Source organism: Alligator mississippiensis, chromosome 2 (assembly GCF_030867095.1).
Source record: "Alligator mississippiensis isolate rAllMis1 chromosome 2, rAllMis1, whole genome shotgun sequence".
Taxonomy (NCBI): Eukaryota; Metazoa; Chordata; order Crocodylia; family Alligatoridae; genus Alligator; species Alligator mississippiensis.
In genome coordinates this window covers 187,671,403-187,696,425 of record NC_081825.1, presented here as the reverse complement: position 1 = coordinate 187,696,425, position 25,023 = coordinate 187,671,403, and the positions used below count along the sequence as shown (strand labels likewise).

The window sequence follows — 25,023 nt, the reverse complement described above, 5'->3', positions numbered from 1 at the left end:
AGGGGATCTGGGACAAAAGTTCAATAAACCAATTAACCTAAATCAGTTAAGTTGGATGCTACATCCGTCCAGGTTTATCTTAAATCTGTTTCAGCCATTTTGAAAGCAGTTTATGCACACTGAACTTCTGCTATGTTGCAGATTTGAACTGGTTTCCAATCACCTATACCAGTTTATGTGTAATTTCTGCCCTAGCCTGGGAGTGAATTTAATACTTCTGGCTTTTACAGCATGAGCTTCCACTTCCTCAACTAAAAGCCCAAGCTCTTCTAGACAAGATTTAGGTTATCCATTAATCAAATCATAGTAACCAGTGGTTAGAAAACATAACAGCCACTGTATGTGGCTAAGTCATCGCTATTGGGTGACAGAACTAAACAGCTGCATCGGCGTAGGTTGCCCAAGCAATAGGATGGAGCATGTTGATACAATGAATTATACTCAAGCTCTTCTTACTGGTTTTCTTGTGAGGGCACTTCATTCTCTGAGCAAGAGCTGGTGTTGTTCAAGGTCTCCTCTGCCTGGGACCGGAGCTGTTTTTCCCGTTCCCTTCGGCGTCGCTCCCTTGCTGCTTCCTCCTCATCCTCCACACTCCACTGTGTCGTCATCCTGCAAAACAGAAGGAAAACGCGCTCTTTAGGCAGTCCACCCACTTCCATGGACACACATGGGAATGAAGGGAAAACATCCTGAATGCTCAGGTTGATACATAACACTGCAGAGTGTGAGATGAGAAAGCTTTCTGCAAACTATGCTTATACCCAGGAGCACATATCCAAACAAGCAGCTTCCATAGAAGCCAGTGGAGCAACTTGTAGAAATGCTGCACAATGAAAACTAGTATGTGCTTGTGCAGAGTCAAGCCTACAGAATGAGACCCAGGATGATGGGACCAGATCCCTCCACAGGGGTTGGGTGACACCACCTATGGAACAGCTTTGCAGATAGTCCTCAAATGACCCCATGTCTCATTCTTTCCAGGACAACCCCATTTCCCAGTGGTTTGCTGAAGCATTAAACAGGACTCCCACTGCCAACTATTCCCATTTTAAGCCCAGTAGCATTTACTGCCGTTTCCTAGAAAGGGGCACTTCTGTAAAGGGAAACCCCAAGCTCCAGGGAAATCCTTCTTGCAGCACCTGGAAGCATGAACAACACATGCCACCAGCGGCTGGGAGGGCATGGCGGTGGCAGGAGTGTGGCAGCGGGAGCGCAGCAGCAGTCAGCAGGAGCTCCCACAGATGCCACCGGCACTGTTCAGCAGTGATGGTGGGAGGAACCAGGGGTCAGCGACCACCCAGTGCATCCCCTACGCATCGCCCCTGCCTGGAAGGCATCACCCCCTACCTTACAAACATCTCTGCTACAGCTGACAAGTGTCCTGCTTTGTTGATCTGACCACTGTCCTCTGTGCCACCCAGTCTACTCTGCCAGTGACCCAGAACAGGGCATCTGTCCTGAGACCTTTGCAAAAGGTATTCAGTGATTGCTATCTCAGGGGTGCCTAGTTTCACATCATGCTGAAATCTTGGCAAACAATGCCCTTTTTTGGCAGCCTCAGCCACAGGTTGTAGCATTGGCTGGTTTGGGAAACTGAACTGGCTTCTCTTTCCTAGGCCAGTTAGGCTAGGGACAAACATTACACATAAACTGGTTTAAGTGATCAAAAACCGGTTTAAACCTGTAACAGAGCAGAAGTTCAGTACACATAAACCAGTTTTTAAAATGGCTGAAACTGGTTTGAGATAAACCTGGTTGAATGTAGTATCAGACTCAACTGATTTGGGTCAAACTGGTTAATGCAATGTGTGTCCCAGACCCCTTTCTGGTTTAAGATAAACCAGACTCCCCCAGCATCCCAGCATGCTCTCTGGGCTGGGAGGGGCTCTCTGCTCCACAGCAAGGATGACCCCTCCCCTCTGCTCCATGGTCTGAGCTCAGCAGAGACTGCAGGTACAGCAGGGTCTGCCTGGCTTCCGCCTACCCTCCCCCCCCCTCCCCACCTTGCTGCTTACTGGACAAGCAGGGATCCTCTCCCCTCCTATCTCCCATAGCACAGACCCCAGCCCCACAGACCCTAGGCATGCGGTATGCTAGCTAATGCTAAGAGGTGTCTGTGTGTCTCCAATTTCACTGGGGCAGGCAGACAGAACAGTGTCCACTTAAGGCTTTTTGGAGCTAATCAACAGGTCAGCTGGTAATGTCCCCTCCTTCCTTCCTTGGAAAAAGCTGTTTAAGAAGAGCTTGAACTAATGAGAGAGGCTTTTGTTTTGTTGATGGGCTGACAAATGCTGTGTTATCAGCTCCCTGATGGCTCCCTCACCTGTTAGGTTTGCAGACAGTATGAAGAAGCAGGGAGAGGGAGATTGAAAAGCTCAGTATCATCAACAGATGCATGCACTGCACGCCCCCCCTCCCCATTTTGCCTCAGAGTACTAGCTGGGGGCTAGGAGCTGGTAACACTCTCATCCATTGAGCAGTGAGCAGGGAAAAGCCTGGGATGGTGCAGGCAGGGTAGGGATTTACACCCCTCCTTAATCAGATTATCCTGCTGGGATAATCCTGGCCATTCCCCCCCAGTTCAGCAGTATAGAAATAAAGGGAGGGCTGCTCTAGCACCCCCCAGCTTCTAACCTGAACCACTGCAGGCATGTGCCTGCATTTCCTCAGTTCAGAGGGAATGTCTGTACAGTTGCAAACTGGTTCAACCTAGGCACGTTAGACTAACCTGCAAAGATTGAATCAATTCAGGCTCAAGCTTTTTGAATGTCTGTCCCTAGCTTTAAAGTGCATTGGCAGAACAGCATGGCTGACAGCTGCTGTGTAGCCATTCAGTGGATAAAAGCCCCAGTTCAGAATTGCACTGAAGCACTTTAAAGGGACTTTATTGCTTTCCTATGCCAACACCTCATTGTGACCAGGATTATCACCATGAGGCACAGACTCTCCACCCCCATTCACTGCTTCTTTGAGCGCTGCAGATCTCTCAAATGAGGCAATGCAGCCACCTTAGCATATCCCTGATCCATGCAACTACCACAGCTCTTAGGCCCTCTCTCTCAAGAGCGCTTACTGATGTCTGATGGGGGTTACTTTAAGTGGGCTCTTTGCCTCATCTGCGGGATTTGGCATATGGGGAACAGGAGTGAGTGGGAAGAATGTGCTTCATTGTGCCCTTCCTGGGCATAGCCCAGAGGCTTGGTAGAGGAGTCCTTCACGGTCTGCTGAATTCCAGATTCCACCCTAGGCCCAGGCCCAAGACAGGATGTCAGTCCTCAGTGCCATTAGCTCTACACCTTCTGGCAATACTAACTCTGAAAAAATGTAAGCTATTACGTCTAAACACAGACTAACTCTGAGAAAGGCCAGGCCCTGGCACTGAGTGGTTGACTGGTGCTGTGAGAAACCCAGCTCCAAGGTCGTAGATCCCAACATCACCCAGAAAGAGGCTGTGTGTGGAGGAAACCTTGACGTGTTTTCGTAACGAACCACGCTGTTCCCTTTTAATCAGACTGCTGGTGCCAGGCTGCTCTCTTGCTACAATGGTGCAGGGAATGTCGTAGAAGGGTACCAGACACTATCGCTCAGCGGGTCTCTAGCTCTGCTCTGCACTGTTTCCTTCCTCCCATGCATAGAAGAAAATCCTGGCCTGGCTTCTCCCACAATGTCTCAACCACCAGATAATAAACCCTCTGTCAGCAGAACGACTGCTCAGATCCCAGAGGAAACGATAAGCCACTGCAACATTCCTACACTGGTGATAACATGAATTCTAGCACGGCATCTGCTCCTCCCCTCCACGTGGCTTCAGCACCAGGCTGAACACTGTGCGAGAGGAACAAGCTATGAAAGTAGACTATGTCTCAGTGGCCCAACAAGTGTGGCCTCAGCTCAGCCTTTGCCAGCAAGATTGCTGCTTCCAGAGGGCTCTAGATTACAACTGTAATTGAGCAAGACCTGAGTCATCTAACCCAGCGGGCTCTCCAAAATTTTTGCTTCATTGCAACATTGACCCAGGGCCACTCCTGCCAAAGATGACTCCCATTTAGTCTAACCCGCCAAGCTAGCAAGGGCTCCATACTGAAAGCAGAACTAGAAGGAGCAAGGAGAAAGCTCCCCCTGGAGATACTTTTGCAAATTGTCTTCAGCAAAGTGTTGATTTTTTAGCAAAGAGATGCAGGATTTTTGTCATGCCCGAGAGCCCACTTGGCTAGGTACTCTACACTCACATGGGGCTGGTAGCTACATACCCTGGTACCTGTCTAACTGAAGATGCCATTTGAAGCTAAGTTCACTAAACTAGTTCAAAAGACAGGATGGGAAAAATGGTTCACACCAGACCCATTTCAGTTTAGTCAAATCAACAGTAGTGTAAGGATGGGTGGGCAAATGGGGCATGAGCCCCAGGCACTGCCTAGGGTGTATGTGGGGGGTGGGGGGAAGTGCTAGGGAGATGCCCATCCTCCCCTCCATCCCCATGCAGCAATTCCAGCTGCAACACTGGGGAGTGTAGAGAAGAGACAGTGAAAAACTCACCTCCATTCAAAGGGTGTGCAGTGCAAAAGAAGCAGCCAAAGTTTTGCTGCTGCTGAGAGGGATGCCATCTTTTTCTGCTGCCAAAAACTGGTGAGTTTTTTGGCTGCTGGACATGCATGTAGGCACCAAAAAAGACGTGACATCTCCCCCAGCCACAATGAACCTCCAGTAGCAGCTCCCGCACCATGTGCCGCTGCTGTTTTGCCCCCCCCCCCCCCCCGCCCTGGCCACAGCAAAAAAGGTAAAAGGTTCAGGGTGCAGGTGTGGGAGGGTGCAAAACTGCCCAGAGAACAAAACTGACCAGTTACACCTCTGAAAATCAATAAAGAATAGGTGTCTGCTAAACTGAAATAAGTCCCTCAATCAAAGTAAGTGTTCACAGAAGGACTTAGATTATTTTATCTAGGATTGTGCAAAGATGTAAGTTGATTTTACACAGGATTTTGAGATATCAAATTATATTTTCATTCTGATCCAGTATAAAACTCCAATAGTTGAAAATGTTTCCAAAAAAGAAAATTCTGGAGAAAAAAAACCAACCACCCTCATTTTTCTTTTAGCAAAATCAACTGAAATGTTTCATGTCAGCTTTGCCTTTTTATTTTGTATTCTGTTAGTGCACACACATACACACACACACGTATCCTTTTGTAATAAGTTTTTGAGTTTCGATGGATGCCAAAGGATGCATGTATACACACACACACCCGTCTACATTAAGCAACAAAATGCAAAATCTATATATATTTGGAAATTAAAAACCATTTCAAAATTTAAAAAACCCCTCAAAATGTTCCATTGTGAAAGGTCAAAACAGGATATTACAGTATTGGAAACATTTTTCCTGTCCCCCTCCCCCAAATGAAATATTGGCAACATTGGCTCAGTTTCATTCAATATTTCCATTAGATTGAACTGCATTTTCCAAATGAAAATGGTTCCCTGAAGTTTTTTCCAACAAGCTCTAATTTTAACAAGCACGGTGCAATATGCATTTAGACAGTCCCACTGTCAGAGTTTCTCCCTACCCCAAAAAGAGCTTACAGTCTAAACCAAAAAGGCAGAGACAGGGTGAGGAAAGGAAACTGAGGCAAACTGTGTTTGTCCAAGGTTATACAAGTGACTGGTAGAGTATAATACAGGGAATAAAATCTTTTTACTTACCATCTGGTGCCTTAGCTACCTAAACGCACGGCCTCAGCGTAAATTATTGCACAGTGTTTTCCACAGACAAGTGCCCCCATTGCCATGTTTCCAGCTGAGCACCCAAAAGCAATGGTTGCCTTTGAAAATCTTGGCCGGATTATTTTGTGTTTCTTTGACTGGCTTGTTTTCTAACCTTTTTTTCTGTATGTTCTCAGCCTAGCCAACAATGTGTCTAAACTCACCTCCATTCAAAATCCACTGGCACCCCTCTGCACTACTAAAGCATACAAAACACATGTCAAAAGCCTCCAAGGAGCTGCCAAGGAGAACTGAACGTGCACAGAGAGTAGTGTTGCCTGTCACAATGTTACAGTGCATGCATCAAACCTCATTTCTCCTTGTCCCATGAGATGGGGCATCCCCTGCATGTCACACCCCAGCTCTTAAAGTACCCGTTTTGTTTTTTTTAAATGAAATTAGATAAATTAAATTGCACCCGCCTTCACCCATCCGGTTCCCTCCACCCCACCTTGCTGCAAGCAGGAACAAAGAGCATGAAGCTACCAGTAACACAGGACCTGCAAAATCCCTTCTTTATTCATTTCACACTCATATTTACTGTTTTCTCCACAGTTCCCATAGAAACAGTTGTCTCTGCTCCTGGCAGGAAGCCACCGTATTGTTGTTTTTTTTCCTTCAATATATAAATGAAGTCATTCATTAAACGCCACTATGACCTCTCCCCCTTTTTGTGACAGCACTTGAAAGAGTCTCTGATTCAGAAAGGCTCTTAACCCCATCTGCCCTGGACTGACCCAGTCGTAAGGAGGAAGGACCACATTTGTGCCAAAGCAAGTAGGATTTTTATAGTTCCCCTGGCACTGCCAAGGGGACTCCAGTTGGGAAGAATTACAACGGGACTCTAGGGGATCTCAGAAGGGCTGCAGTAGGAACGGTGTGACAGTCTGCTCCATTGCCAAGTAACTTTGATTCGTAGCCTTCTCCGTTTCCCAGTTGGATGTGACTAATTCTCTCTCCATGACTTCACTGGCTCGCTATTCTGTCACTACATCTTCTGAACCGGCTGTGTGGAATGTGAGCAGAGGACAGTAACACCAAGAGCAACTGTTTCGGGGAAAACAAGCTAAAATGACTTCTCTGTTTGATACGACTTCTCTGTTCAATGAAAAGATACTATGCAAGCTTGCCCTGTAACCCAGGAAACAGGACTCTACAGCGACTAAACTGAATCACAGTTTGCCAAACGCCCCTGTAGACTCCTTGCCATAAATATGCAGATGGAAACTTTCTATTGCACTGCACCATTGCCTCAGAAGTTCTTCCAGCAGTAGGGAAATGCCAGCACACTGAAGGCCTCGGTCATGCTTCCCTTGGGAATAAGGGCCACAGAGGACAGACCCAGATGACCCCCAGTCAGTGGTTTCCCCTGGATGTCACAAACAGAACCTCTAAAGTGTACACTTTTTACCAAAACTTTGGAACGGCCTGGATGAATTTCAGTGCTTAAGCAATTCAGAGGGCTGGCAGTAGAGCCGTGGGAGTAATGGATTTTTTTTGGCAGGCAAACAAAAAAATCCCCCCCAAAATCATTTTGGGTTGACGCAAAGGAAAACATTTGATTTTTCACAGTAAAATTCAAACAATAAATATTCATTTTGGATCATCTAAAATATTTTGTCTGACCCAAAATTAAATGTTTTATTTCAGTTTTGGGGTGATGTCATCATTTATAGCTTTATTTATTTGAACATTTAGGTCAGGGGTTGTCAACCGGGGGTACGCGAGAAGGCCCTAGGGGGTATGTGCAGGCAGGGATGGAGCGCTGCCACACACCGTCCCATGCTGCCGTGCAGGTGCCACCCACCTGGCTGAACACAGGAGAGTGGGTAAAGCTTACACGCAACAGCTGCTGCTCTGCATTCAGCCGCACACCGCCACCCCTGCTCCGTGTTCGACCATGTGCCACCCCCTCCTCCCCCCCGCTCCGTGTCCGGCTGCTGTTGGTGCACTGCTCCGCATCTGGCTGCCAGAGGTACACTGATCCTAAAAGGTTGAAAAGCCCTGATTTAGGTCAACCTTGAAACCCACTCACCATTTCAAAACCAAAAGTTAGGCTCATAGAAAGTTACAGTGTTTCATTCTGAAAACAATAAAACAAAAAGTTTGTGCTTTTCCAAAATTTCATTCCCTGTTTCCAGATCAAACACGTGAGATTTGGCGAATTGGTTTGGTCACTTCACAGGTGTGTTTTCCAGCAAATGTACTGTGTGCTGGAAAATTTACACCCAGCTGTAGTTGGTGGTGCAGAGTAGACCCGCATACTACAGAAGGAGGCTCTATCTCTACCCATGTAACTCCAGACTGACTGCACTCACCACGTACTGCTATTGTCATCCTATCCAGGAGCTTTTGGAAGAAGCAGAGTATTATGCACAAGGAACTAAACCCACATTTGTTTCATGGGTGAGTTAATGCTCTTGAGGAACCAAATTGTCCACGGTTTTCACCTCTCCCCTATCTATAGTTTGCAAGCACGAGGGGATGGGAACTGCTCTGGTACTAATGTACACTACAGTGAATATGCAATAGGTCTAGAAACTGCACTGATGTTAGAGCCCATTTGATATTCATTTCCTATGAAACCCCCACCGCAGAGGGCCTGTTTGCTTTAAAAGCAGTCTGTCACGGGGCAGTGTAAAATCTCTTCCGTTGCACACCCTCCCCTCCCCTGCTCCAGCCCTTATGTTTCTCAGTCTGCCCTTATGCTCTGAACTCCTAACTTTTGTTACACCCTAACCTTTTGCTGCAGAGACAGCTGTGAATATACCCTGAGCACAGGACGGTGAGTTCATGGTGCCTGTAAAAAGGCAAAGGAAGTGGAAGAAAGGGGAAATCTGGGCAGCCACGCTCATGCAGTGGGTCTGATTTTAAACTTCCTTATACTGTGAGCTGCCTCGCAGGGGACTGAAGCGAGTGTGAGTGGACCCCAGACACCGTCCCATCAAAAGGCATGGTTAAGCATATTAGAATGGACCAGATACTCCATGGCCAAGGAATGGCTATGTTGTATCTGACTGGGACAGAGCCTGGTCCTTTCCCCATTCTTCCCTAAAAGCTCCACTGGATGTGCTCTTCCCTAGGGAACTGGGGCCAAAAAAAAAAAGTTGTTACAGCTACAACAACTGTTTACCCCATCTGACCTGCAGTCCACCTCCCTCCCTTTGCCTGCCCAGAGCTCTCTCATAGAAGGACAAGGGGAGAACATGGACTTCAGTGCAGAGCAGAATCCAAGATTTCACCACCACACCCTATTCTCTGGCTCCTTCCTCCCCGCTCCATTTTCTTCCTCACATGCTTTCTGTGGGGTGGATAAGAGAACAGAAAGCTGAGCCTGCGTTGTTACATGATAGATTCCTGTGCGTGGAGCTAATAAGCTGAGAGAGAGAAGGACCGAAGAAGGGAGTGATTGGAGGAGGGATTGCAGTCATTCCAAGTAGTCTGACTAAAGCCTTCGCTGCAGCCCACAGGGGTCTGGTGGTTACAGAGCTATTCTGCAGCACATACACTCTTCAAGGGATGATCTTGTCCCTTCCTATGATCATCATGCGCCAGCTACCACATATTGCCATTTACAGAGAGTTTGGGGTTCTTGTGGGCTGCAGTAACACTCCCCAACTATGAGTTCATATCAGCATTAACTCTCTTTTTCCCAAAGCTGAATGGAATTGTTGATGTATGTTCCCATCCAGCAAAAGCATCCTATTGCCTCTCAGGACAGCCAGCAAGCAGATCTGCATGATGGGGGTCAAAAAGCAAACCATGCAAGCAATGCTAAAAATCATATTTGAATGAGCAAATCCTGAAGCAGAAGAGATGGTGTGGTCCAGTGAGCAAGATACTAAACCAAGGTACTAACCTCTGTCATGTAGCATAAGCATGTTATTCCCTTGCATTTTTGACTGCAGTACCTTTGCAAAAGGAACTCTCTCTTCCTACAATGCTGAAAAATGCTAAAACCTAGAGAGAGGCTCAAGGTTCGTACTCTGCCAAAATCCAGTGGTGCTCAGACCTCAAGGTCTGAGTTGGGCCAAATGCCATGCTTGATGTCTGATCTTGATTTCCCCAGCTTTTAGGGTCTGCTTAGAGCTGAAGTTTCATTTTCATCCACTCCCTGCTTTTATCTCCCACTGATGGAGAAAGGCATGCACATTAATGCTCTAATTCTGCTCTTCTGAGGCGTCAGTGCTGTTAATGCCCACACCCAGCAAACTAGGGTTTCAAGCAAGGTCATCTTCCTCTTGACATATTCCTCACACTCAATCAAGGAAGTGATAGTGGCCAGGCAGGAGAATTTCTGGCAAGGCTTCTGCTATGTTTAAAGCAAATCCACCAGACTCTGGGAGCCTTTCGCATGGTTCACAGCTAAGAGGAAGTTTTGCTGGCACAAAACCAACCCTCAGCACTAAAGCTAATTCCAGAAAGGAAAATGAAAAACCTCCCAGGAGGGCCTAGACTTCAAGGAGCTCTGCCAGACCCCAATACTGCTGTACACGTGAATTTGGTATTCCTGTCTCCTGAGCTAGCCCTGGCTGCAAGTGCCAGGAAGGTGTCATCATGGTCCTACTGCATGTAGGTCATTCTCCCAGCATGTACAAGGACCAGGATAGGTGGGAGGCAATGGAGGGGGCTTTGGGAGCATGGACTGCCAGTAACAGCAGGAACTCCTCATTTGAACAGCTTTGCACTATCACTGATGTTGTCCAAAGCATTCTGCTCCATTGACCTCAGTAGTAAAAGTCCCGCTGACTTCAATGGGAATAGAGCTAAACCAATACTGAACACCTCTGAAAAAATACCATGGAGGTAGACGCCTGAACAAAGCTGTTAGAGACGGACCTGGCTACCCTGTGACTTCCTCAGGATCCACCCATTGCTCAGTCATCTGTTTCTGGTGAAAGGGAAGGGAGAGAAAGAGTAGGGAGGGAAGAAAACATCCCATAGACCTGTACATGAGATCTTCCCCTTCCCAATTAATTCATTCTAGCCCAGGATTTCCCTGGGAAGAACAACATGATTCAGCCCCAGTGCAGGTCAGGAAGAGGGTGCCTTTCAGTCTGTGCTTCCAGAAGGTTTGTCTTGCAACCTAGTCCTCAGTGGAGGAAATCTTATCCTAGCTCTAAAGCAGGGGTGGTCAACCTGTGACACATGTGCCACAACTGGTACAGGCAGCCCCTATGTATGGCACATAGCAGACCCAGGATGGAACAGGCAAAACAGGGGCAGGTAGGGCAGGGGGCAGAAAACAGAGCAGCAAATCAGACAGGAAGCAGAAGAGATTGGGTAGGAGCACAAGACACGGGACAGAAAGCAGAGCAGCCAATCTGGCAGGGGAAGAAGAAGGGGGTGGCCTCGAGGAGGAAGGGTATGGGGCTAATTTGTAGCATGCCTACCAAAAAGGTTGTCCCTCCCCCCAGTTCAAAAGCATCAGTTCCCTGTTCAAGGACAGATAAAGATGCTGCCCGTGTGCATTGGTTTCACTCCTCAGCTGCTGCAGACCTCAGTTGGGAGTTTATGCTACAAAGTTTAGACTAGAAGAACACAGAGTGGGAAATGATGTCTGTGCTTCTTCCTATAGTATCTTGTACACTGCTTCACTGCCATGCCTGTTTTCCCATACAGTGCTTCACTGCCATGCCTCTCTTAGTCATGCTCCCCCACCCCTCCTAGAAATCATTCTTTGTCTACAGGATTCAGACCACAGGGTAAGGCTGAGCTCCACACACACATACCCCTTGAATTATTCCAGTCCTTGCAGACATTTGGTGTTGGGAAATCTGTGGAGCTCATTACTTGCTTACAAAGAAAGCAAAGGACAATGAAGTGTATGTTCAGGTAAGCCAAGCAAGTGAAAACAAGATATAGCTCAAACCTTCCTGAATAGGAAGTGAACCAAACTATACACAACTTAACAAACTGCCTTCATTTTTTTAAATGATCCTTCTTTTCTGGGCTCCATAGCGCATCTCAGTTCTTCTCAGAAGTGAGAAGTTCAGCTGGTTCATAGACACCAAGTCTGGGATACATCAATCTGAAACCTAACGAAATAAGGTCTCAGAAGAAAAGTGTCTGGCTTGATTTCAAGCTCTATTTTGTAGATACAGATGACTATCCAGGTAGTCACATGCTCATCCCAACAAAACCAATTGTGAGCATCATTGTTACATTATAATACTACTACTAGCAGCAGAGTGTGGAACTCCACTGTGCCAGGCACTGTCTATTCATTTTATTCCCCAAAGAGCTTATATTATAAATGAACAAGACAGTCAAAGAGTGGGAGAAAGGAAGTATTAACAGCATTGCACCAGTGCCTACAAACACAGCACTCTCCTGAAGCTGTTAATTCTAAGCTCTGTGAGGGTCCAAGCCCCACAGACACCATCTCTCTGTTGGCTCAGCCTAGAGATATGCTAGCCACTGCACTGTGCTTTTATCAAACCATCTTTCACTCCCATCATTGGGCAGCTACTGAGAAACTTGGGTGCAAACCCTTTCTCCTTTTCACAACTCTGGGTTGTGACACGCAGCCTATTCTCTACATGCTGTTGTCTAGTAATATGGTAAGGTAATGATTAATACAATTGGTTCTGTTAGGATGAACCCATTAATATCTGGAGAGTCATCTATATCTACAAAAGGGAGATAGGGCCTGAAAGCCTGGGTTGGTTAAAAGTCTCCCACTTGGCAGGACAGATGGCAGCCATGGGGTTGCTATCCCTGATATCATAGTACAAGCCACAACAAAGAAGGGGTGGTGGGGGGGAAGTCCAGGGAAGATTATTGCCTTTGGGTTCCTAGGTTTTCAGGCCAGAGCAGATTACTATGAGAATCACAACTGACCTGTGTACCACAGGCCAGTGAACTTCATCTAGTATTTCTGGCAGCAGCAGAAATTATTCTGCTATGTATATGAATACCATTGAACCCTGCATTGATTTTTTTTTAAATGATTTGCCAAGGCTATGTTTCATTCCATTCTTCTGAGAAGATGACCTGTCAGTGCATGGTATGATGGGCAGTTGAAACCAAGAGCTGGTAATTTGCATGTTCCTTAAACATCTGAGGCAAAACGAGACATATTTCAGAGTGCTGACAATGACTGGCAGGAGCAGCCCTTGGGGAAAGCCCCCAGCCCTGCTGATCAGTTTAGATTTCTCTCTCCCTCCCTCTGTCTGTCTCTCTCTCCAGCATGGGGCTTTGATGGGAAAGCTCTCTTCAGAATTAACCATGGAGAGACTCCAGTGTTTCTTCCTGATGCGTTAGGCCACATTCTGCTTTCTGAAGCCAGTGGGAGTGGCTCAGACACAAGAGAATGTAGCTCACTACGGTGATCTTTTAAACTCAGAACTTGCTCTGCAGGGCACTGGAATTGCACATCAATTCAGACAACATCTGTGCAAAAACCCCAAAACAGATAGGGAGCATTTAGCAATCTGGATTGGATTTCCCTCCCGGCGGGAGATGCTCATGAATATTACGGTACTCTACGCTTTGGCTGTATCCACCTAGCTCAGCCTGGAAGGCAGCAAGCAAGAACATTTTAAAAATCACTCCCAATAGCAGACACCTTTTATGTTTTGCAGGTACTTTCCTGAGTGCTCTTTAGACATAGCTTGATAGTCTGATGCAAATGCTGCCAGCAGGGCCGCTCTACCTGTGATACTATTCCAAAATCATTCTACTGGCAACAGTCTCAGGTTTCTTATCTCAAAGAGGGACTTTAAACCTGTGGTCACTGCCCTGAGTAGAAGGCTGACATTGGTTTCTTGACTCAGTGGCCCTGGAGCAATAGCAGCTGATAAGAATGTACCTTTCACTGCAGCACATGACTTTAACATACACCCAGTGTAAGCAACATTGGGGAAAAAGACGTCCGATTTCTGGAAACCTAAGGTAACAGAGTTGGAGCTGTGTTGTAGCTGTGATGGTCCAGGAAATGTCTAAGGGCTCATGTACATGCTACGATTTTTGCCCTTTCATGCGCTGCAATTGCCTGTCTGTTTGCACGAGTGGGATTTCCCAATGCTTTGAAAGTCTTTCTTGTGCATTAAATTAAAACTCCTCTGACATAGTTTAGTTTGGCTCACCGGGAATTAAAGCATCGCGTCCATGGATTTGTTGCATACAAGGCACTTAAAGACATCCAATGAGCTTTTTTGTCCACCACATGGCACTGCAACTTTTTTGTAGTTCACCCCTTGGAATTGCTTTTGCTTTTGAATTGCTTCCACTTTTTTTTTTCTTGTGTGGTTTACCGGCTCCCTGCTTGCACAGCTGCGTGGCAGGACATGGGCGCAGGGTGTGTGGGAGGTCCTGGCCGGGGGGGCAGTGCTGGACTGTCCCACTCTCCTGCAGCATGAGCCAGGGACCTGGCTTAATTCATTTGAAAACAGATGCGATGCTCTAAGGATTAATTCATTTGAACACCTAATGTGTATAAACACAGATGCGACGTTCCAAAATAAACAAGTTTAAATTTTATAAACTTATTTAATTCAAATGAGGATTAAAACCCTTGGTGCATACAGGCACCCTAAGAGGCAAGGATTTTTTGTGATATCATGGACCAACTGTATAGGTCCAAGCCCTAAAGAAGAACACGTGGTGCCCAGCAGCATATCCAGCAGTTCTTCCAATTATTTAGTTGGTCCATAAAAGATATCACAAAAAAAACTTGCTTTTCAAGAACCTAATGAGATTTTAGAGATGAAACAAATAATACCATGATATTGCAGAACCATAGTAACATATGGATTCTAGCAGATAGACTTGGGTTAATGCTGTAGGCATTGTGGTTTATGAAGCCTCTCTGCACTTCATAGCTGCTAGGATACAGAGCTTGATTAGCACTGTGGTGTAATAGGATCATTAGCGTGGGTTAGAGAGCACAGATATTTGCATAGACTTGTTCTAGATCACAAACTCTTTTGGTCCCTATGCATTTCCTTATGTTCAGCAGGCACTAGAAGGAAAACCCATTTGTTACCATTTATGTCCTGAAGTCCAGGCCCTTTGGAAAAGCGTTGGATCTTACGTCCTTTTAGATCAAATGTCCTAGAATTCAGAACTTTTTAGAAATGGTGTGGTATTGGTTTCACTTGTTAGAGAACGAGAGACAGAGAATTAAGATGATTCTTACCTTTTGCTAGGAAAGACTTGTAGAAGGCAGGATAGATTTCCACCTTATAGACTAGAAAAGACATTTCTGAGGTAAGAGCTTGTCAGGATGGTTCTGACTACTTCACAAAACAAAGAGAATTAATTTTGGGTGGGTGGAGGGTGGGATGGGACTTGCCCCTATGTCCTCCCCACCATGATTTCTATGATTTTGCCTTGGTTTGCTCATGGTATACAGAGCCTGATTGACCATACAGCAGTTAATGACATTGTTACACCGGTTTAAAACTGGTGTCAGAGATCAAAATCAGGCCTGTTGCTTTTTATAGCACAGAGGAACGGGGATATGAGATTTCAGTCACTGGGCCGGAGTTCAGAACTCACTCGTTTTCCAATACCCAGTGCTATCTAATTCCCTGAAAACTTGCCACCTACAGCACAGACTGAAGCATGGAAGAGGGGAATGCAGAGCAGGCATGAGAATGTGCATCTCAGATCTCTGTGTGATGTAAGGTTTTCTTTCCATGTTACTATTATTTATGATTTGTATCACAGTCATGCAGCCACAGTCGGCATCTCCTGGTACTGTACACATACTACATGAGACAGTGACAGCTCTAGAGCATGTACAGTCTAAACCGGTGGGGGCCAACCTTCCTGGCAGGTATACCACCAGGTAAACCCCGCATCCTCTCCAAGTGCCACTCTGATCCCCTTCCCTTGCCTGCTCAGTTGTTTTGCTTTCTGTTCCCTTGCCCTGTTGGTTGCTCTTTTCTTCTCCTTGCCGCATGCTTCTTGCTTGATCTGTTGCTCTACTTTCTGCTCCCAACCCTATCTATCACCATTTTTCCTGCTCCCACTCTGTAGGAAGCACCTCTCTTTATGGAAGAGTAACATTATAGTTAATGCTAGACAGGGCAGCTGTGGAGCTTCTGATATAACCATCCACAGCACAAGTAAATTCTGGGAATGAATCCATAAGGTATTCAGGGGGGACAGCTCGCATTCTTGCTCTGGAGAAAGGAGGATTAGTCACCACACTTCAGGGGAACAGGTGGACTGGAAGAGTGGGACGTGGGGACCTTATGCACATGGAGAAGCTCCAGAGAAGGGGGTGGCTGCCTTGCAAAGCTGAGGATGAGCATACACAGCACACAGCATGCAAGCCTCTGAGGAGGTAGGTGTGAGACACAGGCCACAGACCAGGACAACTCTGCTTGTGAGCATCTGACTTCGTGCTCCAAATCCATTTATCGGCACACTACAAACAGATTTGTATTTATCTGTCCTGGGGAACAAGAAAGCTTCATGGCAGTCAAGGCTGTGGGATCTAATTTCTGGCTCAGCTGCTGGCTCACTGGGTGAGCTTTGCCAAGTGGCTTAATTGGTCTGTGCCTCCATGGGTGAAATGGGAATGAATTATACTTACCTGCCTCCCAGTGGTATTGCCAGGATTAACTCATTCACAGATGCCAGGAGCTTTTATGAGGTCCTTGGATAAAAGGTGTTGTACAAGAGCAGTAAGGTAGGCAAGGCAGGTAGGTTGATAGGTAGGTAGGTACACAGACAGACAATTCTGCGGGGCAGATTTTCTATATTAGCTCTGCCTTTCTTCCCACTCTTATTCAGAGTTAAGGAGGAGGTGGACTAATTTCCTCAGCCTGAAATGATGCCCAGTTACCATAAGACCAGGTTTTGCTCCAGGCCAAGAGACAGCTCAGTGCTAGAACACATATCTGAGCGCATTAGCTCCAGAGCTGGATTGCGTTGCAGACTGCCACCCCTTCTTGTTTTCACAGCTTCCTATCCAGGGACAGGCAATGAGAGAGACATATGCATTGCACACCCAGACAATGGTAGACAGGAAGGGCTATCGGCTTCCCAGACAACATCCAGCCCTCCCACCTGAACAATGAGGATTGCAGTCCTAATATTGACACATGGCTCTGAACACAGCAGCGCTGTCTGTTTACAATACAGCACTTAAGTGGCAATAGAGCTGGGACAACTCCCTGGATGGGCTATGCAATCCATCATCAGCCCAGCATGCCAGGCCTGCTGGTGTCCTGCAAGCCCCTCTGAGACCTGGTGGAAAGCTGATCTCACTCCCCCCGCCCCAACAAACGGCATATGGCCATTCATTCCCACTGCTGCATGCTCATTCCTCTGCCTCACTGAACTTGTTAAGTTGCCAGCCAGCTATGCCCTAAACAAGTGGCAACAGAGAGTTATAGTGTAAATGGGGAACAAGGGTAGGGGCAAATGATACAGCCAGAGAGGAACCAGAAGTGTACTGAACACCACTGTGGATCTTCAGGCTTGTGGTGGGAAAGTGAGGCAAGGCAAAAAGGCAGCTACTTTAACCCTTGCGAATGACTGTAGTTACCCTCAGTCAATGGCACTCGGCTGCAATGCCTCCTTCCTGTGACTCCTCCCTGGAAAGGAATCTGAGCCTCCCACAGCAACAGCTGATCTTTCTCTGGGCGCCTGCCCAAGCAGCTGTACCCCTTCACTTGTCTCCTGCCCACTGCAGTAGCTCTGCTGCCTCAGACTGCTTCCCCTCCTTCTTCCTAGCTCCCTTTTCAGTCCAACTGACACCTGCTTTCATCTATCCCACTTCCGCACTACAAGTTCTCCTCCCTTCCCTGTCAAGTGAGTACCTAGACCAGTGGTGGCCAAACCAAGGTTCTCTGCAAATTGGCCAAAGCCCTGCCCACTTCTCCCCAAGGTGGCTCTGGAGGACAGTGCAGCCCAGCACCTCCTGCTGCTCTGGCTTTCTCTGCGGGGAGGGCACCCCAAGCTCACCCTCTTCCCTTTGGGACTGCCGGCTTAGGTGCTAGGCTACCGGGGTGGGGGGCTGCAGCCATGCCACTTACCCCAGGGCGTACTGCCAGTGGGGAAAGCCAGAGTGGCTCGGCTTGTCGGGGGGGATCACCTCCACTCCAGGTAACGCAGCACTCACCACTCTCTGGCTCTTGAACTTTGGTGGAAGAATGAATGTGCCTCCCAGGGTGAGTAACTCTGGCCACCCCTGGCCACTAACAGAAAGGATGATTGCTTAAATACTGGTTTACGATATTGGGGAAGATCAATTCTTATTTTTCACTTCCTTGTTTTGAGTCTCTTTAGGTGTGACAGGCTCAACTCTTTCCTCCCCTTGCTACTGTGACATCCCAGTCACCACAATGACACTCCCTGGAAAGCTACAACCCCAGACCCCCTTCCTAATGCCGTTTCCCTCCCCAGGCCAAAATTTCATGCCCACTCCAGCCACTTCCCAGCCCTTAGGATACACTGATCTCTGCTCCTGCCTGGACAGCTCATTATTCTGATGGGAAAGAAATTCAGGGCAGGCTTCTCCCAGCCAGGCATACTATTGTGAGCTCTGGGAAATTTAGGAAGCTCTAGGAAACTTAGGAAGGAAAGAAAGGCAATTTAAGAGGGTGGGGAAAACAACCTTCATCAAACCAAACACTCCACACAAGAGCAATGAAAAACACCAAATTCCCAGGAGATTTGGAGGGAAATGTCCCCCAAACTAAGAGAATTTAGACCACATGGCAGGGGCTGAATTGGTTCCCAGGTTTCTACAACAAAAAGTCCCTCAACTTTAGAAAGAGGCACAAGACATGGAGCCTGCCAATGCTGGGAACAAGGTGACTCCAATTAAGATGGAGTATTGTATATAGGACATACCACTTTTGCAGCGCATGAAGGACATGCAGTTTCCTCAATTCCATATGAAGGCTTCATCTATGCTTGGCCCAAAGGCAAGGGGAATAAGCCTGGTTTAAAATCCATGCATTGGTTTTCCATGCTAATGATTCTGCTGACTGATAAGAGGCTGACAGTAATCATTTTGCATGGTCAAAGAAATATCTTCAAGTTCTCTCTCCACTGAGAGTCTTCACGTCCCCCCCAATTCCTGCGATGAAATTGTTATTTCAGATTCTTATGACTTGAGCGTGATGATCACCATTTTTTGTTCATTCAGCAGTATAGCTTACTGCCCTCTCATAGATCAGGATCACATTGTGCTAGGCGATATACAAACAGAACAGAAACTGTTCATGTTCCAGAGTACTGTCTTTTCAAACATCAGTTTTGGAGTCCATCCACAAAAAGAAGGGAGAAAACTTATACAAATTTCTATGAGAGGGTTAACTTCTCACATACACACACACACAGAGCCAACTACAATAATGAATCAAGTGAGTAAGGAAATCTGATTATATGAAATCATCTCAAGGACATTGCTTCTATTCTGGAAGTAGCAGAAGCTGCATTGATGAAAGAAGCATTTTTAAGAAGCTCAAAACAGAAGCACATACAAATTTACAAAGAGGTTGATTTGTGGGTCAATTAAATCGCAATATTCTGTTGTAAAACACACGAGGTTCAATAAACGCGCGGGGGGTAAACTTCCAGCAGGGGTGGCTGATGAATGAATTGGAATGACTGGCAATAGCTGCCTATCTTATTTAAAGGAATTCATTAGAAGAGCAAGGAAAAAGATATAGTGAGTCAGGAAGAACGATAAACTAGTTAATGTTTGGAGAGTGATTTCAAAACAAGTCCTTGCAGAAGGGCTTGGTATTATCACCGGGAACTTATTGTGAGCAGAACAAAGAAGCCTGTTGTCTGATGGATGCTCTTTCAAAATGTTTTGCCTGATGGAGACCCCTGCTCCACAGTGGGAGCTCCAAAGAGAGGAGTTAGATAAGAGTCTAGTTGTTCATTCTTTCTGATGTCTTTCTAGGTAATTACACAGTCCCTCGTGATGTGCATTCCCTGCCATTGCAAGGTGCATCCTTGCACTCTGTTAGTTCAGTCCCTAAGCTTTCTGATGTAAAAGGCATGCTTCTGTCAAGCATTTTCATGCTAAGCTACCACTCTCTTTCTGTGGGTGGATAGAAAAGAGCAGGAAGGGTTTACTGTACAATCCACGTCCAGGCTGTAGGAAGATGGGGGTCCACAACTCTCGAGGTATAACAGCCCGTCGGTGTTCTTGGGGAGCACTCATCTTCACATGGGCCATCAGTCCAAAAAGCACAAAAAGGCTTCAGTCAAAACCCATGAAATTCAAAAGGCACCGTGCTAACATCAGGCTGCTTTGGACAAGGTCCTCAAACCAGTGTAGTGGGAAAAGGGCTTTCTTGTATAATTTGAAAATATCACTGTTCCTGTACTTTACTTCATTCTGGGGGGTATTAAATGATGCCTAGAGAAGAGTAATTCACCAAGGACTGCTGAATATATTTGGCACATTAAGTTATACATACATTACATGTGGCCTTTCAACGTAGGTGAAGCTCCACACAGGGAACATTGCTGTAAAGAGGTTGTGTGGGACAGGGGGGGGGACAATGAGAGCTCCAAATAAAGCCTACAGTCTCTGGAGGACTCCAGAGCCAGTGCAAGGTTGACCTTCTCTTTACTGGTCGAAACTAACCCCCCCCCCCACACACACACACTTCTGCTCTGCACAGTACCACTGGGCTGCTTAAATTCATATGCAGCATTTTAGTAGAACCAGCAACTCCCACGGGCTATGCCTCCCTACTAAAAATGAGGATGGATGCAATCTAATTATTTTCAGCAAATGAGGTGCAAATCTGAGGCATCTGGCAAGTTGCCTGGGGGTCACTTGATTGAACAAAGATACAGTGCCCTAGTGTCAGGACTACACAGGAGGAAGCTTTCAGCAACCCTTGCCTCAAATAAGCAGGGTGGCAAAGAGCTTACCAGTCCAACAGTGCCTGCATCAAACTGACATCACTAGCACTCACACTGTATTGCCACCAATGTGACTCTGTACCGATATCACCTCTTCTAATTTGACAGCCAAAAGGCACATATACTTTGGACACGGCTGCAGTGCAGCCAGCGTGATTACAGTGAGCCTGGTATCTCCATTCATAGTGGAAAGCAGAAGAATAACAACCATCCTTTGCACTGGTGCAATGTCTTGAGGCAAGGCATCTCAAAGCATCTCACAAACTTAAATGAGTTAGTGCCATATTAGCCACATAAAACAGTAGCAAAAAGGCGGCCTGGGATTGTTTAGTTGGCTCGCAATGTGCAATCAGCAATTTTGCTCATGGTGAAACGTAGGCTGACACTGTTGTGTGAAGAAGGTGACCTCCTTCCTAGAGGGTTTCACTGCATATAAAGAAAAGCACACAGTGCAGGGACCAAAGTTTATCCATACTGTGCAACCCTGTTTATTTCTCTGGTCTTCAGTGGGTTTTGTGGATGTAACTAGCAGTAAAATTCATCACTCCCCCCCACCTCACTGCCACCCATAGAATAAAACACCTAAACTTGAATTGAATGCAACATTCAAAGGACCCAACTCAAATGCAGTTTTAATCTGTATAATCCCTAAAAACTCTCCGTACTCGTACAATTATAGTAGGCAGGTCCTCTTCCCAGTCGGCACCTGTAATCCTTATTGGTATTAAAAGGAGCTTTGAACAGATAAAAGAATATACCTCCAGGTATGCTATACTGAATCAGGGCCCTTGCACTGAATCCAGGCATGGAGGCACATGAGACTCTCTGTACTCTTCTCTATCCATCTATGATTTGCACCATGCTCATTACTTTGGTTTCCTACAAAAAGTTTTACCCCAGATTTGTGTTTTGGGGAAGACAGAACAGGGTATCCATCCTCTTACTTGCATTGCCGTCATCAGCCCCACCCAATCCTCACCAGTTCTCTTAGTCCCATGTCCTATACCATTATTTGTCAGTTTATTGAAATTCGTTCAGCAGTTTTATTTCACTTGCAGTTTCCTAAACCTTTCAACCCAGCCACAAGCAGCATCATTCTGACTGGATATTTCCAAAAATGGAGTGGCCGCCTTGGATCTGGGCCAGTGGGAACACCAGCAAGGGGTCAAAAGAGAGTCGAACATCCTCTTGTCTCTCCCAGGGACTGATTCAAAGCCTGATGAAGTCACCCAGAGTCTTTCTATTGATACCAACACATACTGGATTGGACCCAAAGAGTGGGTGGGTGAAGGAAGTTTCTGGACTGGTTGAACCAAAAGAACAAATTCCCTTTGCACCTATAGAGTGAGAAACCCTTCCAAAGAGAAGCCGAAGGCTGCATTACTGTATTTGAAAATGCTGAAGCTGAATGCAGCCTGGGAACAGGAATCCTGGCTTCCCAAAATCACATGCTCCACATGGCCTCCTCCAACCCAGACCTTGAAGTCAGCATCCTCTGGCGAAGTCAGATGTTATGCAGGGAGCACTAAAGCACTTAACTTTCATCTCCAACTCATTCTATTTCCCCTTCTTCACACCAGGTCAAACTTAGTGATGACAGTGATACATTTCCCCAGTCAGATATGAGTTTTCCACATCCTCCGGCATGGGGCATAAGAAGCCTCTCTAGTTCCAGTAGCTACTGGGGAGCTGGAACGCTGAGGCAAAGGGCAAAGAGCTAAACTGGCATTTCCAGTTCACATTAAAAAGCAGTGTGACGGCAGAGGAGGGAAGTTCCATCTCCAGTAAACGTGTGGAGCATACAGTGTTCTCTGGACAGTTTTGGGCTCAGCATTTAGCAACAAAAAGGAACCCAGCATGTTGAGGCTGCCCAGGGAACTACCCTAGGATTACAACCCAAGACACTCAGTGGGTGTATATCAGCATTGCTACAAAAAGGAAATCAGTAGATCCAGGCTGACTTTACAGCTGCAGAGGAGCTGACCCTCTATGGACCTGCAGCTGCACATGCATTGCCCATAACATGAGTCACAAGAAAACTTTGCTAGGCAGAGTTCCTCTCCTCCAGTCAAGAGGCACGCACATCCACAAACTCTCCGAGGCAAGAGTTACAACCAGCAGGTTCAGGTAAGTATCGCAATACAGTCGTGTTAAGCTATTTTTGCTATGTGCTTTTGTGAAAGCCACCACCAGTAAGTTCAAATCTGCCTTCCTTCTTTTATTATTTGAGTTTCATTTATTTTCCTGGCTTCCAATATGTTCTGTCTGCCTCAGAGCCCCGTTCACTAATGCATTCAACTGATTTAAATATATGTGTGCACGCGCGCGCACACGCGCACACACACACACACACACTGTGCAACAGAACAATATTACTCTTCTCTCCACGGTACGAGCAAATGCCCCTCTGGGAAATAAACAGCCCGTGGTGTTTGGAATTAGCTAAATATCTATGGTGGAGAGTTAATGAACTGAGCTCCATGTAACAAAGAACCCCTCCTCCCTGCCTTCACTCAGCCTGGGCTAGGCAGGTAAAGACTTACCTTAAGAGGTTTTCTAAGCCCTGTTTACTGGAATTTCTCCTCAGGATTGCACTGGTCATGGTGGGAGAGGTTGAACTCAGGGCCGGCTCACAGATCCTAGCTGCGAAACCTTCTTTTCCTCACTTTCCCCCACCCCTCCCTTTTCTCTTCTTCTTTTTTTTAAATATAAATAATCCTGTTAGTTCTCTCTCCCTCTCCCCTCTCTCTCTCTTCAGGAAGTTCTGCAGCTGGTTTCCTTTTGTTTCCCTAAGCCCCCCTGTTCCACCCCCCTCTTGTCTCCTCCACCTCTACCTCCTCCTTCTCAGCCTAGTGGAAATGTCAGAGAAAAAATCTTTCAGAGAGAAGCTTTGTAGTTAGAGGCAAAGCAAGGTCCCCTCCCTGCATGCATCTGATTGCTGTGAGCTCAGTGTGAAGCCTTGAGCTCTACAAGCAATGGACTATTCTTACATATTGATATCTGTTTCAGTCTCTTCTTTCTTAACTCTCCTTCTATCTTATGCTTTCTTTTCTTTTTCTCTACTTCCCCATTCCCTATTTATTGTCCGTCTTCTTCACTTTCTAGTCTGTTTCTTTCCCTTTTAACCAATTCTTTCCTAATTGCACAAATTAGGAACAAAAGCCACTCAGGGACACACAACCAGATTAGAGGCACTTGCTCAAAAAGCTGGAAAGATAGCACACCGTGGATTTACAGCTACGGAGCTAGCTTGAGATTGGGACCCGGTGTAAATCAGCTTCAATCCAGGCAAGTCAGTGGAGCTCCTTCAGCTGAGAATCTGACCCTCAGCATATGAATTTACCCTTGCAAGTAAATTATGAGATTGGCCAATTTGCAAAGAGAGTTGTAATACAGTGGTTAAAAGTGCTGTATCAACACCTAAAAGGCAATGGAAGCAATTTGCATGTGACAGGGTAGAATGTGAGGAGGTGAGAGAGCTGCTACCGTGCTGGGTTAGGATGACCTGGGTTCTAGTCTCAGCCACTGACCTGCTGAAATGATCTTGGACAAGTCACTGCAACTCTGTGCCTCAGTTTCTCCATCTGTGAAATGCAGATAATGAAACTGACTGACTTTGTCAAATAGTGGATGAAGGGCTGGCATTATTATTACTTCCTCTGCTATGGCAGGATGCCTGTGTCATCTAATGGACATCACCCTGGACTAGGGATCACAGGACCTATGTTCTTATGCCAATGCTGCCTCAGCATAGTGAATGACTCTGACCTCTGTTTCCTCTCTCACCCTCTTCCTCTCTTTTGTCCATTTTGACTGCAGACTCTGGGGCAGGGATTGTCTCTCTTTGTAGGTATGGACAGTTCTTGGGCTCAAGCCTCTAGATGCCACTAAAATGCAAAGAAAAAGAGGCAGACAAAACTCTTGGGGTAGAGATGATATCTGTTATTAAACCAACAAAATATTTGAAAGATAATCACCTCTACCCCAAGAGTTTTGTCTGGCTATGCCCTTAGACAAACAAGGCTACAACCAATATCCCTGAAAGAAAAAGAGGAGTATTGTCTAGTGCAGAGTTGGCTAACCTGTGGCACAGGTGCCAAAGGTTGCGCAGGCAGCTTCCGTGTGTGGCACACAGCAGATGGGTAGAGAATAGGAAGCACAGTGGTAGATAGAGCAGGAAGCAAAGCAGGAAATCAGGCAGGGAGCGCAGGGCTGAGCAGAAAGCAGAGCAGCAAATTGGGCAGAGGAAGAGGATAGGAGTGGCATTTGGAGAGAGTATGGGGCTAATTTATGGCAAGCTTGCCAAAAAGGGTAGCTCCCACTGGTCTAGCTGAGCCAAGGAGTCAAGAAGTGGTGACGTCTAATCCCATCTTTTGCATTTACTTGGTGGCCAAGTTGTTACCTCAG

The 25,023-nt window shown here is 46.5% G+C and overlaps 1 protein-coding gene across 3 annotated transcripts in view; it reads right to left on the bottom strand.

Annotated features, from left to right (window-relative positions):
* LSP1 (lymphocyte specific protein 1) overlaps nucleotides 1–25,023 on the bottom strand; it is an 84,406-nt gene that overhangs the window by 37,300 nt on the left and 22,083 nt on the right. For 2 of the 3 annotated variants that reach the window (XM_006278839.4, XM_059722583.1), the window contains exon 2: nucleotides 457–609. In XM_006278839.4, the coding sequence (XP_006278901.1) occupies nucleotides 457–609 (153 nt within the window). Of the gene's footprint in view, nucleotides 1–456; nucleotides 610–23,159; nucleotides 23,391–25,023 lie in introns of those variants that run through there. The other variant, XM_014602248.3, reaches the window with a different exon arrangement.